The sequence below is a fragment of the Mytilus galloprovincialis genome, chromosome 5, assembly GCF_965363235.1.
Source record: "Mytilus galloprovincialis chromosome 5, xbMytGall1.hap1.1, whole genome shotgun sequence".
In the NCBI taxonomy this organism is placed as follows: Eukaryota; Metazoa; Mollusca; class Bivalvia; order Mytilida; family Mytilidae; genus Mytilus; species Mytilus galloprovincialis.
Genome location: NC_134842.1, coordinates 61028257 through 61045923, shown reverse-complemented (window position 1 = coordinate 61045923; position 17667 = coordinate 61028257). Strand labels below are relative to the sequence as shown.

Sequence of the window (17667 nt, the reverse complement as noted above, 5' to 3'; positions counted from 1 at the left end):
ACATGTACGGTGCGAAAGTGAAAGGGGGCGAACATGAGTGGGTGCGAACGTGAATGGGCGCGAACAGACCCGGATTCAGCTTAAGCCATACCTCATATGAAAAGAAACATCACCCAACAGTGTGAAAAATACTCACTTAAAAGAGTCCCTTACCCATGTTAAATGTACCTGCAATATAAAATTAAAAATATTAGTACATAATATAAATAAAAACATCATGATCACAACATCATACAAAAAAATAAAAAGTTAGTAATACCACTACATATTAAGGACAATATAAATAAAGAAAATACCATTAATACCAATTTTAGAATGGAAGAAATAATATCAACCATAGACTAAAAAACTAAAGGAAGTATATATGGTAGAAACGTGAAATTCAACCATTTCTAATCCTTTAACATGTTTAACTCCACTTGACATGCTTGAGAAAATCATCTCAAATGACAAGTTAAGATATCTAAATTAAATGAGCAACCCTTCTTTTAAAATATAAACCTAACTGCCTTGTACCTTCACAATTAAGATGTAAACCACCATCTTTATAAGCAAATAATTCCACCTTTGGCTTTCCACATTTCAAAAAATATCTATACGAATGAATGAATTCTACTTTATCATGTTTATAACTCAAACATAAATTCAACAAAGCCATATTAATTTCCTTAATCTTCATACCCCTTTCCTCAAATCTACAGTACAGGTCGAGGAAGAATACCAGACAAAGCAATAACCATATATTATGTATATATATAAGGAAATAAAAATTTAGCAGCAGAAATCAAATTACAATAGGAAGACTTAAACTGATCAATAGATAAAACATGAATGTCATTAGTACCACAATGAATATTTAAACAATTATAACCCTGATAAATACTCCCTGTTGATAAGTAATCTCTCCTATGGAAGCCCCCCGGAATGCAAAAACATCAGCATTTTCAAGTTTCACATATTTAGCAATAGAGCATGTGTAGAGTGACACTATCAGAAAAGTTCTGCAAAGAAACAATTTAAATTAGTAACCTAACAAGAAATACTCTTAGACATTATTTGAGAAACTTGCAGTATCTGTTTTAAAGTAATTTCAACGATAAATTTCAAATGTACCGCAAATTCCTAGACAGAAATATATAAGAGCATCCTGTATCCAGGTAACAAATTAACCAATCAAAATAAAGAATAATTGGAACAGTTTCTTCTGAGTAAATGTAAACAGTGTATTATCCATTTTTATAAAACAAAAAAATAACACCTTTATCACTTCAAGCTATTCTAATCTGATCATTTCTCTTATCTTTTTAAACATTCAATTTGTCCAATTTTAATGGAAATCAATCTGATTAATCAGGGTTCTAATACACCTTATAAAAATCTGTTCCTGTTGACCCAAGAAGCTGTCCTGCTTGAACTATTGACGTCATTCAACAATCAATTTTCCAATGTGGTGCAGATATTTTGTATTAATTATGACATCAAAAATTTTACGAATATACACCTTATCACTATTTGTCAGCCATTACTGGACATTTCAAAAGTATCAGTAAATTTTGACCTCATAATAGAAAATATCTGAAGACACAATAGAAGTGAATGTTGTTTGACATCAAAAGTTCAAGTGGGACAGATTTTCAAATAGTTATCTCCAAATGTCCTGGACTCATGAAAATCTGTCTGGATTCACCATTTTTAAAACTGGTGAGTCGAAAGATGCATCAAGATTGAAATATTTAAATTTGTATCAACTGAATACACATATATATGCAATATCATCAATCATGTCCAATGTGTCATTTTATAGCAAAGAAATAACATTAAAAATGTACCCACTACACAGGTTATTATAAAGTGTGCACCACATTTTTTTATGTTATTTCAAATAGACAGAAAAAATATTAAAGTCATTTCTTATATTTAATTCTAAATTCCATTTTAAACCAGAGTAAACCATGAAAAAGTTGTTGACGTCCCATTGGTCACATGACAAAATTATGTCTGGGCTGATAAACATAACGACATCAGCCAATCAGAAGTTGTGTCACATCCAAAATTAAGTTATTCAGCTATAAATGAAAATTTAATTCTTATTTGACTCTTCTTTTCTTTCATCCTCAGTCAATTGGAAGTCATAAATACTGATAACATATAAGTATACAAGTTGGACTCAGATTGACTTCCATTCCTCAAATCAATGTCTGTTCCTCAAAATGATGTTAAAATCTGGCGCCATGTTCTCAGATCAATATCCAATATTTAAACCCTCTGATCGACATCCAATATGACGTTATGAATCACAAAAATGACGTCTAAATTATTATAGTGTTCTCTCATCTAGATTTATAAATTTTATTGAATAATTTATTTTAAATTGATGTTTGTTCATATTTTCTGCATGATAATGTTGGTTTTTTTTGTGAAGTAGCTTACAGAAATTTTAACTGTTTTCTAATATTGGAATTGTGTATCAAAATCAAAAGGACAAACATCAGATAATGACAATAAGATAATCACTGACATCATATTAGTACTGTAAATTCAGAATTTATCAATTATGATTATCATTTTGTCATTTTAGACTTAAATGTGATTTTAATTTTTGCGTTATTCAGAAAAATCCTGTTTGATTCATATACAAAATTCCAAAATGTAAGTTTTAATTATTGTAATTATAAACCCGTGGCATTTTTCAGAATAATAAAACACCGCAATAATTTCTGAATTTACGGTATTACATACATGTACTATTTATTAATATTAACATTTTTATAAAAGACATCCCTTTAACCGACATACATTGTTGTTTTCCATTCTTTTTCATATAAACGAATACAATGAGACAAAAAACCAAAGACAAAGATAATCACAAGACATCTAGAGGGCAGTATACACACTAAAAACAATAGGAATATTATAATACATGTATATACGTTCAGCCAATTGTTAAAAAGTATTAGGACATGTATCTGTGTATGATTTGGTATTATATTTTTCAACAACTTTTTTAGTTAAAGCTTTAGGTTCCACCAATCCTTTAATAAAAATGTGATTTCAGTGCGACAAGTCCATATCATGTACAAATGTATGTGGATTTGTTCACAACAAAAAAGACGTAGATCAGACAGTCAGGGGTACTACTTGTACAAGTAATTTTTATACACGAAGAAGTAAATTTTAATATACTTATATAAGTAAATTTGTAGAATATTTAAAATTTTAAGTGAATTTTATTTACTTGTATAGGTAAAAAAAAATGTCTAAGTTATGTCCCTTAGACATTTAGATTTGTTTACTTATATAAATGAAAAAGTCATCCTATCTTCTTTTCTTAAATTCTTAGAATATCTTTGCTCTATCTGGATAATAGAATTTTAAATTGTCTGCCCTTTGCAGATGTCACTAATCATTTAAGTGTAATTTAATGGACAATGAAAATCCCATTTGTCTGTTATCTTCAGAACACTGGTCATTTACAAGCCCCAAGGAGCAATTTTTGAAAGCCTTGCCCAAATACTTAAGAAATTTGCGCAATCAGTTTCTTTGTTGAATTAATGAGATGAAACATTAAACTCCAATAAAAAATTATGAGTTAACTTGGGAAAAAAAAGGCATGTTTTTACATTTCAAAACTTGAGAATTTTTGTGGGATTGTAAAAAAAATTTACTTATATCTTTTTGATGTATAGGGTTCTCTAGCCTTCATACTTTTTAAAAAAAAAAATTTTTTTTAAATATATGAATATTTGAGGAAATTATTACCGTTGTTTATGTGTTGTACATGTTTAAGGTGATGATACAAGTATATCATATCTGTGATTGTTAGATCTCTGTTGTATTTTATTTTATACCTTTGAAGTGAATGCTTTGCTGCTTTAACATGTTTAAAGCCTATTATATTTCATTGGTATTAATTTACACACTTTTCTTTTGTAGAATGAATGAATTGAAGCTAGAAATGGATAAACGTGACAAAAAAAGAAGAAGATCAGTCAGACTTTTGTCTCAAACAGAAGAGATAGAAAAAGCTTTGGTAACATTTTAAAACAATTTTAACAGACAAGAGCCAAGTAATGCATATAATGTGACCTTTTTAAAAAAATCAACTTGTGTGAAGGTGAAAACTTTTTTATCATTAAAATTGAGAATGGAAATGGGGAATGTGCCAAAGAGACAACAATCCGACCATAGAAAAAAACAACAGCAGAAGGTCACCAACAGGTCTTCAATGTAGTGAGAAATTCCCGCACCCGGAGGCGTCCTTCAACTGGCCCCTAAACAAATATATACTAGTTCAGTGATAATGAACGCCATACTAATTTCCAAATTGTACACAAGAAACTAAAATTAAAATAATACAAGACTAACAAAGGCCAGAGGCTCCTGACTTGGGACAGGCGCAAAAATGCGGCGGGGTTAAACATGTTTAACATCCCCCTATACCTCTAGCCAATGTAGAAAAGTAAACGCATAACAATACGCACATTAAAATTCAGTTCAAGAGAAGTCCGAGTCTGATGTCAGAAGATGTAACCAAAGAAAATAAACAAAATGACAATAATACATAAATAACAACAGACTACTAGCAGTTAACTGACATGCCAGCTCCAGACTTCAATTAAACTGACTGAAAGATTATGATTTCATCATATGAACATCAGGCACAATCCTTCCCGTTAGGGGTTTAGTATCATACCATCATAACATATATGAGAAGAACATAACCCGTGTCATGCCAACAACTGGTTTTTGAATAAATGTGTTTAGTTCCGATGCAAAGACCCTATAAGTGAATCAATATTAACGCCAAAATATGCAATATTTAATGACCTGACAACAGTCTCGTAACTATATCCCTTCTTAATAAGTCTATTCAAAGGTTTTGTTAGTTTTGGAGGTGAATACTGACACCTTTGTGCTTTATAAAGAATATTTCCATAAAAAATTGGATGTGAAATACCTGAACGTATAAGAAGTCTGCATGTTGAGCTATATTTACGAATGATGTCCTTATACCGATGATAAAATTTAGTAAATGTTTTGACTAGTCACTAGTTTGTGATATCGAAAACCCTGGTGTAATAATTTTTCAGTAATACATAAATTTCTCTCGTTAAAATCTAAAACATTGTTACATACACGAGCGAATCGTACAAGTTGAGATATATAAACACAGTAAGATGGTGACAAGGGAACGTCACCATCTAAAAATGGATAATTAACGATAGGAAATGAAAAATCATCTCTTTTATCATAAATTTTAGTATTCAGCTTTCCGTTAGTGATATAGATATCAAGATCGAGGAAAGGGCAGTGGTAATTGTTAGTATTAGCTTTATTTAAAGTAAGTTCAACAGGATAAATTTCTTTAATATACATACTGAAGTCGTCATTATTGAGAGCCAAAATATCATCCAAATATCTAAAAGTATTATTAAATTTGTTTATAAGATGTTGTTTCGATGGGTCTTTGCTTATTTTTGTCATAAATTGTAACTCATAGCAATACAAAAACAGGTCCGCAATAAGTGGTGCACAGTTAGTCCCCATTGGAATTCCGATAATCTGACGATATACGGAATCCCCAAAGCGAACAAAAATATTATCTAGTAAAAATTCAAGGGCATATATAGTATCAAAGCATGTCCAATTGACATAGTTTTTTTGTTTATTGCTACTAAAAAATGACCTAAAAGAGTTTGAACATATATATTCACATTCTGACTTTTTAAATGCCAATTTAATTAGGTGTGTGAATTTTTTCTTAATGAGAATGTGAGGCAATGTGGTATACAGGGTAGAAAAATCAAAACTTTGAACAGATTTAAAATCACCAATATAAGCATGCAATTTATCATGTACTTTCAAAGAGTTCTTGACACTCCAAAAGTAATTAATTCCACTATTTTCGAAGGCCTTATTTGAACAATTTATTATCAGGTTTTTAATTGTACCAAGTGTGCTGGTAAGAAGAATAGACAATTTAGTAGTAGAACAATGGCTTGAAGACGAAATAAATCTATATTTGTAAGGTGTTTTGTGTAGCTTCGATCATTAGACTGTTTGTGAAATTTTCCATGTTAGGCATTTTTCTGGGGGTTTTTTTTAATAATTAGATTTCATGGGATTTTGTTCAGGTTTTTACTTTGAATTTGATTTGGTTTAAATTAAAATATGTGCTTTCCTAATACTTTGTGTACAGATATGCAAAAACTTTTTCCCTATAGAACTTCATTTTAGAAGGAACCGCAGCCTGCATTTTACAAAAAGTCTTGAGAGTTCAATTACTTAGAAGGATATATATGCATTACAACCTTGACTTGTGAGTGATTGGAATATAAGATTGTTTTGAAAGTGTTTGTGTAAAGCAAAATTATATCCTGGTGAAATTGATCCGGAGGAAAAAATGTCACAGTAGTTGTTGTTATTTTTTTATCCGGAGGAAACTATTTCCCTGGGATATTTTATCTTATGCCGTGACATTCTATCCGGGTAGTTAACTTATTGAATAGTTATTAGAAAAAAATTATCCTTTAAAAATACAATGAAATAATAATAGTGTATTTGAAATAAAGCGAAATTGTTAAAAAAAAATATATTATAATGGGAAATAATTTCACAAATTATCCTTGAAAAAATTTCCTGAAATATTCAAGTCAATATCATCCTTTTAAAAAGAAAATTATCATGAAACATAGGGAAGAAAATCAGAAGTAATTTCAAAGGTCGTAATTGTGAAAATAATATCATGATTTAAATAAGGTTAGTGAAATTCATGTAAAAGTGAGTTGTTTTCAGATGTCAGTACAAATATAAATTTAAAAGTATGGTAGAAATATAGTTGCATATTGCTACTGTTAACAGTAATAGAAGAATTTGATTATAATGATATTTTTAACTATATAAATAGTTTTGTCTGGGGTCAGAGATGTAGTTGTTGATTATATGGAAATCAGATAAATCATAGCATAACAATATATTGGAACAATAGCATGTTTAACAGCTGGATAGTTTTTACCTGTGAAATGTTATCTGTCTTATTAAGGTGGTATGGGAGTCTAAAATAAAAATGATAGAATTTGTTCATATTTTGCCAAAACGTAGTATCTATTGATATATGTTGAAAAATATAATAAAAATGATAGGTCACCGTGCATTTTCTCAAGCTACAGGACGTGACAAAATAACACATTTTGTATGGATTATACAGGAAAAAACACCATTTTGTGATTAGAAACTAAACAAAATGATAGAATTGTTAAATACTTAAGGTAAAGATAGCTTTCAGACAATGCTTTGAAAATATCAAAAGAGAAGATAGGGTCACCGTACGTTTTTTCCAGCTAAAATACAAAATAGGAAAATTTCATGTAGAATCCTTCAGAAAATGCACTGTTTTAGAGTTACCTCCCCTTGAAATGCCAATTTAAAAAAAATTTAAAAACAACCAAAACTAATCAACATTTGCAAAAATATTAATATTTGTAAGTTATATTCTTATAAATTGGTTCTTTTAAATGAAAATCACATTAAATATCTGCATTCCTGCATCCCATTTTGATAACTTGATAGAAAATATGGACCTTTGGTTCTCTGTTTTTTACAATCCAAGATGGAGGAAGACACCCATACCACCTTAAATCAAGTTGTAAGTCATCTTTTTATATAAATGAATATACAAAAAATAAGATTCAAAGAAAAATTTCGCTATAAAATAGATTCAGAAATATATTATATATTAATGTCTTTAAAATATAAATTGCTCATAATTACCTCCCTTTGATAAATTATGCAAATTTAGTCTACCTTTGTGAAACATTTTATAATTATAGTCAGGTATATATTGATTGTGAGTAACTTACATAGTAGTTAATGGGACTCTATTTCACACGGTTCTGTGAAATATAGTTCGGCAAATATATACCGGTACATACTATCCGCATAACACAGATAGATTTTCACTCCTCTGGAAAAAATCAACCTGTGAAATACCATGCCTGGAAAAAAATTACCGGGACAAATTATCCTCAGGATAAAATATCACAGAGGAAGAAATAAACCGTTACATTTGCTGGCTATATCTTGAATTTCCAGACACCAATATTAAGTCTTCAATGTGCAGTCAAGCATTTGACACTAACTTTTTACTGATGTATTTGTTTATCTCTTTTTAAACTTCAATGATTATTGCTCAGTCAGGGGTGCTACTTAAACAAGTGATTTCATTATCACCTATTTCCGTGATTTTTTAAATTCAGTTATCACCTATTTCAGTGATTTTTTAAATTCAGTTATCACCTATTTAAGTGATTTTGGTGTTTCCTTTGATCTTCAAATGCTAATTTCAGTGATTTTCCATATTTTCACAAACTTTTCTATAATTTTCCATATTTTCACAAACTTTTCTATAATTTTTCTACATAAATCAATTATCCCTTTATCTTTGGATATCAATATCACCAGTGGGCTTGGGTAGTAAGTTAGTGCGCTAGAGCTTTTAAAAGTACCCTTGGGAATTGTTCTGTAATCAAATATTCATTAACTACTCTTACTATCAGACAAAGGTCAACAATATTAGTTGACCTGATTGGTTTTCTTCAGTGGCGGATCCAGAAATTTTCATAAGTGGGGGCCCACTGACTGACCTAAGAGGGGGCCCGCTCCAGTCACGCTTCAATGGTTCCCTATATAAGCAACCAAATTTTTTCCCAAAAAGGGGGGGCCCGGGCCCCCTGGGCCCCCCTCTAAATCCGCCTCTGTTCTTTAGAATTAGAATGATTTATTTTAAGGTTATGTCCTGATCTACAAATTATTCCAGTTTTTGCATATTCAAATAAACTGTAAAAACTTGCAGGCTTATCAAGTAAACGACAATTTCTGCATGTACATAGTTGTTTTTTCAATGAGATTCTTGTTTTTTTACCAATAAAAAAATCATGCTTGTGGGGAAAATATTCAATAAATGTTATAAACACTTATTGAAGTGATTACATTTTAACTTCTCAAATAACTTGTTTCAGTGATTTTGAAAAGTCTGTGTAAAATTTTTTAATATTTCACAGCCAAAATCACTCAAAGAAGTGATTTTGAAATCACTTGTTTAAGTAGTACCCCTGACTGTGGCTTATTGTAAACTAATAAACTGCACTTCAGAGATGCACTCAAGTTTTCCAGGGAGTCATTATAAGCTGATATTCATAATATTGAATATGGTTTGATTTTTCTTGTTTCTCATTGGTTTATTTGGTGACATGTTTTCCAATATATATTTTGTATTTTTTACTATTTTGATATATTGACTCAGCTTTACTATATTTAGAAATGATATTGATGCCATGTTACTTAAAAAGTAACATCGAGTCAATATCGTTTTCAAATTTACACTAAGATCTACATGTACATACATGTATGTAATATCTGATGTACAGTAGTTGTCGTTTGTTCATGTAATTTACGTGTTTCTCGCTTCCCGTTTTTATATAGGTTAGACCATTGGTTTTCCGGTTTGAATGGTTTTACACGTCTAGTAATTTTGGGGCCCTTTACAGCTTGTTGTTCGGTGCGAGCCAAGGCTCTGTGTTGAAGGGCGTTCATTGACCTATAATGGTTTACTTTTATAAATTGTTATTTGGATGGAGAGTTGTCTCATTAGCACTCATTCCATATCTTCCTATATCTATGTAATATACCTGGTAAACATTAAGGACTTTCACTCAGTCAATACATTATATATTGACCCGTTGGATTATATTGAACCTCAGACTTTGTCCTTGTAAATATAATCTGAACAGGTCCATACATGTATATAGTGTATTGACCTTGTATCAGGTGATAACTTGTCATTGCATAGCTCTCTACAAAATTATACTTTTACAGATAGATAACTTTGAAGCAAAATATGGCAGTGTATGGAAGGATTTTTCCCCAGATTATGTTTCATCTAGAAGAAAATCCATGACAGGAAGGAGATCTGGTATCCATAAGACACTTCCTATGCCTGTAATAAATGATGATGATTTAGAAACAGATGATATATCAGTACATAACAGATTTGACTCCCCTGAATTGTTGAGAGCTCCTGACAACTTATCAGCAGACAACTCCCTTAATGGAAAGGAGAACACAAGTGCAGTAACACCTAATTTGATGGTACCTGAAAATGACCAATCATCTTCTAAAACACCAGAAGAAATTCTGAAGATGAAAACTCCAAAATCATATGCAGGTGAAAACATATTATTTGTATTTTGTATTCTTTAAGAAGGAATAGGTCAGTCAGGGGTTCTATCAGTACAAGTCATTTTAATTTACTTGAAGAAGTAAAAAAAAAAAATGTATACAAGTAAGATATAATGTTTGAATGATCTCCCCTTAATTTTCTCAAAAAATTTACTGATACAACATGTACAAGCAAAATTTTTTTACAATCCCACCAAAACTCTCAAGTTTTGAGATGTAAAATCATGCCTTTATTTTTTTTTATTAGAGTTCAATGTTTAATCTCATTAATTCAACAAAGAAACTGATTGTGCAAATGTTGTGCAAAGATCTTAATTCTTAAGTATTTGTGAAAGCCTTCAAAAATTGCTCTTTTTGGGCTTGTAAATGACCAGTGTTCTGAAGATAATAGACAAGTGGGATTTTTATTGTCCATGAAACTACACTTAAATGACTAGTAAAGACATCTGCAATGGGCAGACAAAATAAAATTCTATTAGAGCAAAGAAATCCTCAGAATTTAAGAAATGAAGTCTGATAAGATGACTTTTTCACTTATATAGGTAAACAAATCTGAATTTTTATTCAAGAATAATAAAACAAGATAAAATACATGTACATAACATATGACAAGCACTAAGGAAAGTTACTATTGTTTTCAAATTTGCAAGTGCTCACTGATTAAAATCTAATTATTCTTTACTTTCTATATAAAACATTTAGGCTTAAGAACTAAAGTTAAAACAATTTCATAAAGTCAATTTAAAGCAAATAAATAACCAGTAAATAAAATTATTTCATTTCACAAGAAGTTTTATTATTTAATTTCAATAAAAAAAATACTGGAAAGGCACTGGAAAGGTTTATATTAAAACTAAGAAAGGAAGGAAAGGATACCTTTTTCATCTTGGGTAATAATTTAAAAAAATACTTGAAAGATTTATATTAAAACTAAGAAGGAAGGGATGGATACCTTTCTTATCTTGGGTAATAATTAACCAGGGATTGGTCTTCTGTCAATCACTGTCTATACAAAGTTAATAACAATTCTAAATAACAAGGGATGTTGGTGTGGGGCTTATCGCGCCCTTTATTTTACAATTTTAGTTGGTTTTTCCGCTGGGCTCCAGTCATTATGAGTTTTGATTCCCCATTTTCGGTATCGTATCATATTTATGTCAAGTGAAGCTTTGACCACGTGCTTCATAAAGAATCAAAATATGTATGATCCTTAAAATATATTCTTAATCCAACAATAATTCATCTTAATCCAACAACGTTATGTAATTGTATCACTTCCCCGTGGTGTGTACAACTGTCGGCACTGTTTGTGTACAAAGGTAAATTTGCCGGTGTCACTGGTCAATGCTTGGGTGGTGAGTGAAGCCATAAAATTATAATCTCCAGTCATAAATTAATCCAAAATCAATTAAAACACAAAGGAATTCTGTTACAAGCGATAATCAAGTGATTAAATCCAATCAACAAGTTTCATCGATCACCTGTTGTGCAGCTCAAATAACGCCCGGAATTTTAGACCGCGGATAAAATCCTACCGATTTAACGCTTTTTCGAATACAATGTCCGGAAAAATATAGCACCTCGGTCAAAAATTATAGCAACGCGGCAAGACCAATAGCACCGCGGCCCAGAAATATAGCACCGCGGGGCCGCGGTGCTTTAAGGCCTTGGGGAGAACACTGTACTAGTAAATAAAATTCAGTTGTATAAGTATCAAACAAATTTACTTATATATATACCTTTTTTATACTTCAAGTAAATAATAATCACTTGTACAAGTAGTACCTCTGACTGTCAATGACTGTAGGTGTGATATTATAAAAAGGGCTAACTTTTCAAGGAATATAAAGGTTTATTTGTTCCTTAGATTGACTTATACAAACTAGATGATAAAATTAAAAATAGGAATTTCATAAAACATGGGGACTGAAAGTTATTATGATTAACAAAAATGACAGAAAAAAATAATTTAAGGGTTTCAACACGACATATTAAGCATTTCATTTGATTTTTGGGATCCAATTATATTGATTGCATGAAGAGCCAATTAGATAATTTCCCTTACTGTATATGTATGTGAAAAACACCACTTCATATGTCTTTTAAATGTCTTACAAAATGATTTTTTCTCAGAATTTTTTTTTGGTAAAAAGTACAAAATGTATTCACTTGAAAATGAGGAGATAACTCTGCCAAAATTCCAAGAATAACTGCTGTAGCAGAGTTGACATTAAATTTTTAACCTTGTCCATCTGTACGTCCCAAAGTCAGATTCTGTTCTCTATCTTTTGTATTGCCTCAACAAAATGATATGAAACCTATACACAATGCTTATTACCACACAACACAGATTTTGTTTCAAAATTGGATGGCATCACTTTACACATGCTTTAACTGTTCTTGAGTTATGCGCCTTTATAAGCATAACAATTGCAGAGTTTTTGGTTTCTGTTCTCTAACTTTAGTTTGCCTTCTACCAAAGGTAATGAAACTTAAAATTCCCCATTTTTTCTGTAAAAATCTTTGAATATAAAATAGCAATAACTGTCTTTCTAATGTGTTGATGCTGAATGAATGTTCAAATTTTGAGAGATAAATGCAATTATTACATGTAAAACATCATTTTTAAGTTAGAACAAACAACACAGAAATTCTACAACCTTTACCTTTTAATGATGCAGGCCTAAAACTACAGAAACACATTATCAATGTTTACAAAATGTGAAATACGGTCAGTGACTGTTTATACACTATCACACATTATTATAAGGCCAATAATATTTGACACCAAATAGCACATGTGCAGCCATGACAGCTGCAGTTTATAAAGATAGCTTTAATAGAATAAGGAGATGTGGTAATAGAATAAGGAGATGTGGTATGATAGACAATATGTGGTTCAATTCATTTATTGCTTTATTTCCATTAATTATTTAAAAAGTCTATGGTCAATGTAATAAAAAGAATAACTAATCCAACATTTAAAATATTGAATATTTTAACTCATAAGGGATCAAGAAAGATAACAAACTAATGTGCTAAACAGGTTTTTGGATTAATGTGTTGGGTCACTTGTTGGACATTTTTCTATATTTGAGTTCTTTTAATTCATCATAAAACTTTTATACTCTTTAATTATGTGTTATGTCTTATTATTAAAACAGTTTTGACAAGAATATCTTTTGTTTGAAACTGGTATATTTATAGATGAAAAATGCATCTAGTACAATTATTTTTCTATGTTTGCCAAATAAGGGGAGATAACTTAATTGACATTTTCAGATTATTTTGTAAAAGAAAGTGTTGTTCATTTACCTTCTTGTGCCCCATGCAATCTGTTCCTGAGGGACTTAGAAATACTATGAGTTGTCTGTCCATCTTGTCTTGTTAATGTTCTCACTTGAAAATTTTTTGTTCAGATTTGAATAAAATTTTTAGCATACGATACCTGCAATGTCTTGGACAAATTCAAATACATGCGAATTAATTATTTTAAGAGTTTTGTCCCTTGGAAATATTATTTATATAGAAAATTGCATTATACACGCTCTCATGGGTATAATATAAACAAGATCTAACAATTTTGCATAATCTGTTGCTCGAAAAATGAGGTCTCTGACATATATTTGTGATTGTATTTTTACAGTATGATAAGACCTTTATACATGTTATAATAGATTTGTAAATTCACTCTGATTTAGTATTAAAAAATTCTTGCTACTTAATTAATACTTCACATTAGTCTTTAGGGGATATGTACTAGTTTTATCCATGTTAAGTGTTTTAAGAAAATCAGGATTACATAATAAAAATCAAACTAGATGCTTCCCTGCTTGGTATCATATAATATTTTTAAACAAAACAGAAAACAAATGCTCAAACTTTCTGGAACTTGTATAAGATTAGAGATATTTTATTTCTAATAAAGGGCCCACAAGGAACATTTAGAGAATACAAGTATATAAGGAAAATGAACATTGATTAGCATAGATACATAGAATTAATTACATGTTCATACACAATTACGATACAATAAGACTGTAAAAAATAAAACCCTTGGATTATATTATAAGTATTGGTGGAGGATACATTGAATATGATGCTTCAAATATTTATTTTCTTCTATGTTTTTTGTATTACATGAGCATGATGAGTAAGGGGTATATATTGAACTGGACAATTAAAAGCAATCTTTCTGCCAGATGTTGTTAGAAAGTTCCCTTTTGATTCAGAAAATTGTCTGCTTTGTCAGACATAAATTATGGGACTTCCAACTGTCAGATATAAGCAATTTTTAACATGCCACACACTAACAAGAGTATGCTTGGACAATTTTTTTTATATTTAGTTTTTCTTTGAACTACAAAATGCATAAGCCTGGCTCAGCAGGAGCTCCCAGTGCTGTTGTTTTATTGAATAGTTTAAAAGTATTTCTTATCTCTTAGAACTGATAATTGAAATAACCTTAATTTGAATGTGAATATGAAAACTATTATATTTACCTCTAATATTTTTCATTTGTTTTTGTTTTTAAGGTAAACCTGTAAAGGATTTTAGCATTACTCCAGATAATGTTGAAATGCCATTTGAAACAGAGTTTGAAAGTCCTGATTACCCTGAAGGTATTTTGATTGGACAAAATGAAGGTATTGATCTGCATCAGAGTCCCATTATGTCAGAAAGATATTCACAGATGGGAATTCCAATCACACCTAAATACAAGAAAGTTGACAATGAGTTCAGAACTCCGTGTGCAATTCTAAGATTAAACGATTCTCTACCATATTCTCCATCACAGCCAGTTTTCTCAACACCGTCACTCAATTTACCTAAATCCAATTCAGAGACACCATTCTCATCACACTCTATTTTTGACCAAGTTGAAAATAGTTGTGTATCTTCACCTTGTTCACCGTCAGAATCAGAGATGACAGAATCTTGTTTAGACATTTGCTCAGAGACTTTTGAAAAGAAAGAAACAGCGAAACAGACGGCACCAAAACAAGAACTGTCTTCAAGAAAACTGTCAAATAAGAAAGTAAACAAGACAGAAAATTTAGAATCTTCTGGAGAAAAACTTGAGCGAGAAAGAAAAGAAACATCTACATTTTTGTCAATATGTAAATCTCTTGCTAGTAAAATTGTAAACGTAGTGCGTAAATCTCCTGAAAATGATACTGATAAGCAGACAGAAAATTTAGAAAATACAATTCAAGATTTCTTTCCAGCTACTGAAGATATTGATACAATAGAGGATAAAACACATTTTGATGTAAATTGTGAGACAAAGTTAGTCTTTGAGTGTGAAAAGGAAACATGTGTATCCGATATGCCTTTGAATAAAACAACAATTTCGAAAAAGATTGAGGATTCTGCAAATCATGAGTTGTTATTGACAGTTAGCAATAAACCTGAAAAATCAAACAATGAAATCATTAACAAATGCAATAAGAATGTAAAACTTAAAAATGCACAAGAAAGTTTGGGTAAAGAAACAACTGTAAATAAAGATGCTGAGTCCAAAGATACATCAGATTTGATATCTAGTCATTGTCATACTGAATCATTGTCTGATAATAATAATGTCAAATCATTTACATTGTTAAAGTCTGTTGGTAAAGAAAAAGAGGAAGAATGTCATATCAAAGATTTTAATTCAAATTCTAAACGTAGAGCAGTGTCTGAAAAAATACACGAGTCTAATGTGCAGAAACATGTTCATTTATTATCAAATGATGCAAAATCTGAGAGAGGTGTGGAAACTGATCATTTACAAATCACTGACCAAATCTGTTCCCATAAAACAGATCAAGAAGGAAATAAGGCACAAAAGAAAGCTTCCATAAAAAAGCAGTGTAAAGCAAAAAGGCTATCCATCGATTCACATATAATGCCTGATATTTCTACAGGAAAGTTGTCACATGATGCTGTTGCAAAAGATGAAAAATTAAAGAAGAAAAAATCATCAACAGCTCGTAGAAGATCAGCTGATCAAGTCCTGTTAGCTCGCATGAGTGAAAAATTTTGGGACAAAGCTGGGCCAAGCTGGACATGTGCTAAACAGAGTGCTGTTGTGGAAGAAGTAAATGAACAGAAAGAAGACACTAGTGTTCCTTCCCTTGAAGAGGAAATATCTAAGAAGAAAAGGGGAAGACCTGCTAAAAGAAATTCAGATATTGGACTTTCTAAACTAAGAAAACAAGACCAGAGTTCTATAGACAATAAAGACAGTACTTGTGAGATCAATTTAATAAGTGACAAAAGTAAAAAAGAAGAAGATATGAATAAAGATAATATATTAAAAGGTGATGTACCCAAAAAGAAAAAAGGTCGACCTGCTAGAAGGAAATCTGCGGATCCAATAATGTTGTCTCACATCAGTAAAGACATAGTTTGTAATGATGATGGCATTTGCTTACAGAGGTCAGAAAACAATGAAGATACTCATAAAATAGATTCTAAAAACACTGATATTAATAAAGCAAAAATAAGTAGTGAGGTGATAAAAGTTAACCAAAGGAAAAGTCGTGCTGCAGGAAAGAAATCAAGTACATCTGTTAAACTGTCTCAGATTGTTGAGGAAGCTGGTGATGATAGAACTGATAGCGGTAATAGCTTTCATGGTAGTGCTGTAGTTGCTAAAGATTTTGAAAGTGTCATCAATGACAATGTTACAAGTCATGGTATAAATGAAGTTGACAAAAGGGGGATAGAAACTGAGCAGTTGGCAGTCAGTGAAACTGAAGATCCTGACAAAAACATTACAGAAAGGGAAATTCTACTAAACCATGTAAATAGTGCTGACTTTGACAAAATTCAAGAATTCCTTTCCATGGATGAGGAAAAACCTATTGTTAAAAGTTCTAAATCTCGACGTAGATCTGCTGATACTCTTACATTGTCTGACAGTGTCTCACATCCTCAGCAGGGTGGAAGTTCTGACCTTCCATTAAGGAGAACAACAAGAATTAAAAGAAGATCAATTGAAATATATCAAGCTGGTGATCATTACCAGAATAATGAATTAGAGAGTTTCTCAGACAGTCCTCATTCACAAGACGACAATAACTCTCCAGGAACAACTTCATCAGGTGTAAAAGCAAAACCAGCACGAAAACGCAAAATGAAAGAGGAGAATGTCGAAGATATTTATAGAAACAAAAATTATAAAAGACCCGATGAAAGGATTTGGGAAACTATATTTGAATGTCCTGACGAACTGAAAAACCCTGACCAACTCCTAAGTAAGAAACGATTTAAGAGGTCAATTGCTTTTGAGTCTCTAATGCCGACAAAAATAAAGAAACGAACAAAGAAAGCTGTAGATAATGGCTGGGATGCAAAGAGAAGGAAAAAACAACAGCTCCCAGATGAATTTGTCATAGAAAAGCTGGCAGAATTAGATACTATATTTAATAGTTGATTTCAATA

At 30.9% G+C, this 17667-nt stretch overlaps 1 protein-coding gene across 2 annotated transcripts in view; it reads left to right on the top strand.

The window, feature by feature from the left end:
* Positions 1-17667, top strand: part of LOC143076188 (uncharacterized) — a 19234-nt gene extending 1567 nt beyond the window's left edge. For both annotated transcript variants that reach the window (XM_076251881.1, XM_076251882.1), the window contains exons 2-4: positions 3934-4030; positions 9874-10222; positions 14772-17667. In XM_076251881.1, coding sequence (XP_076107996.1) covers positions 3934-4030; positions 9874-10222; positions 14772-17659 — 3334 coding nt within the window. In that variant the 3' untranslated portion in view covers positions 17660-17667. The remainder of the gene's footprint in view (positions 1-3933; positions 4031-9873; positions 10223-14771) is intronic.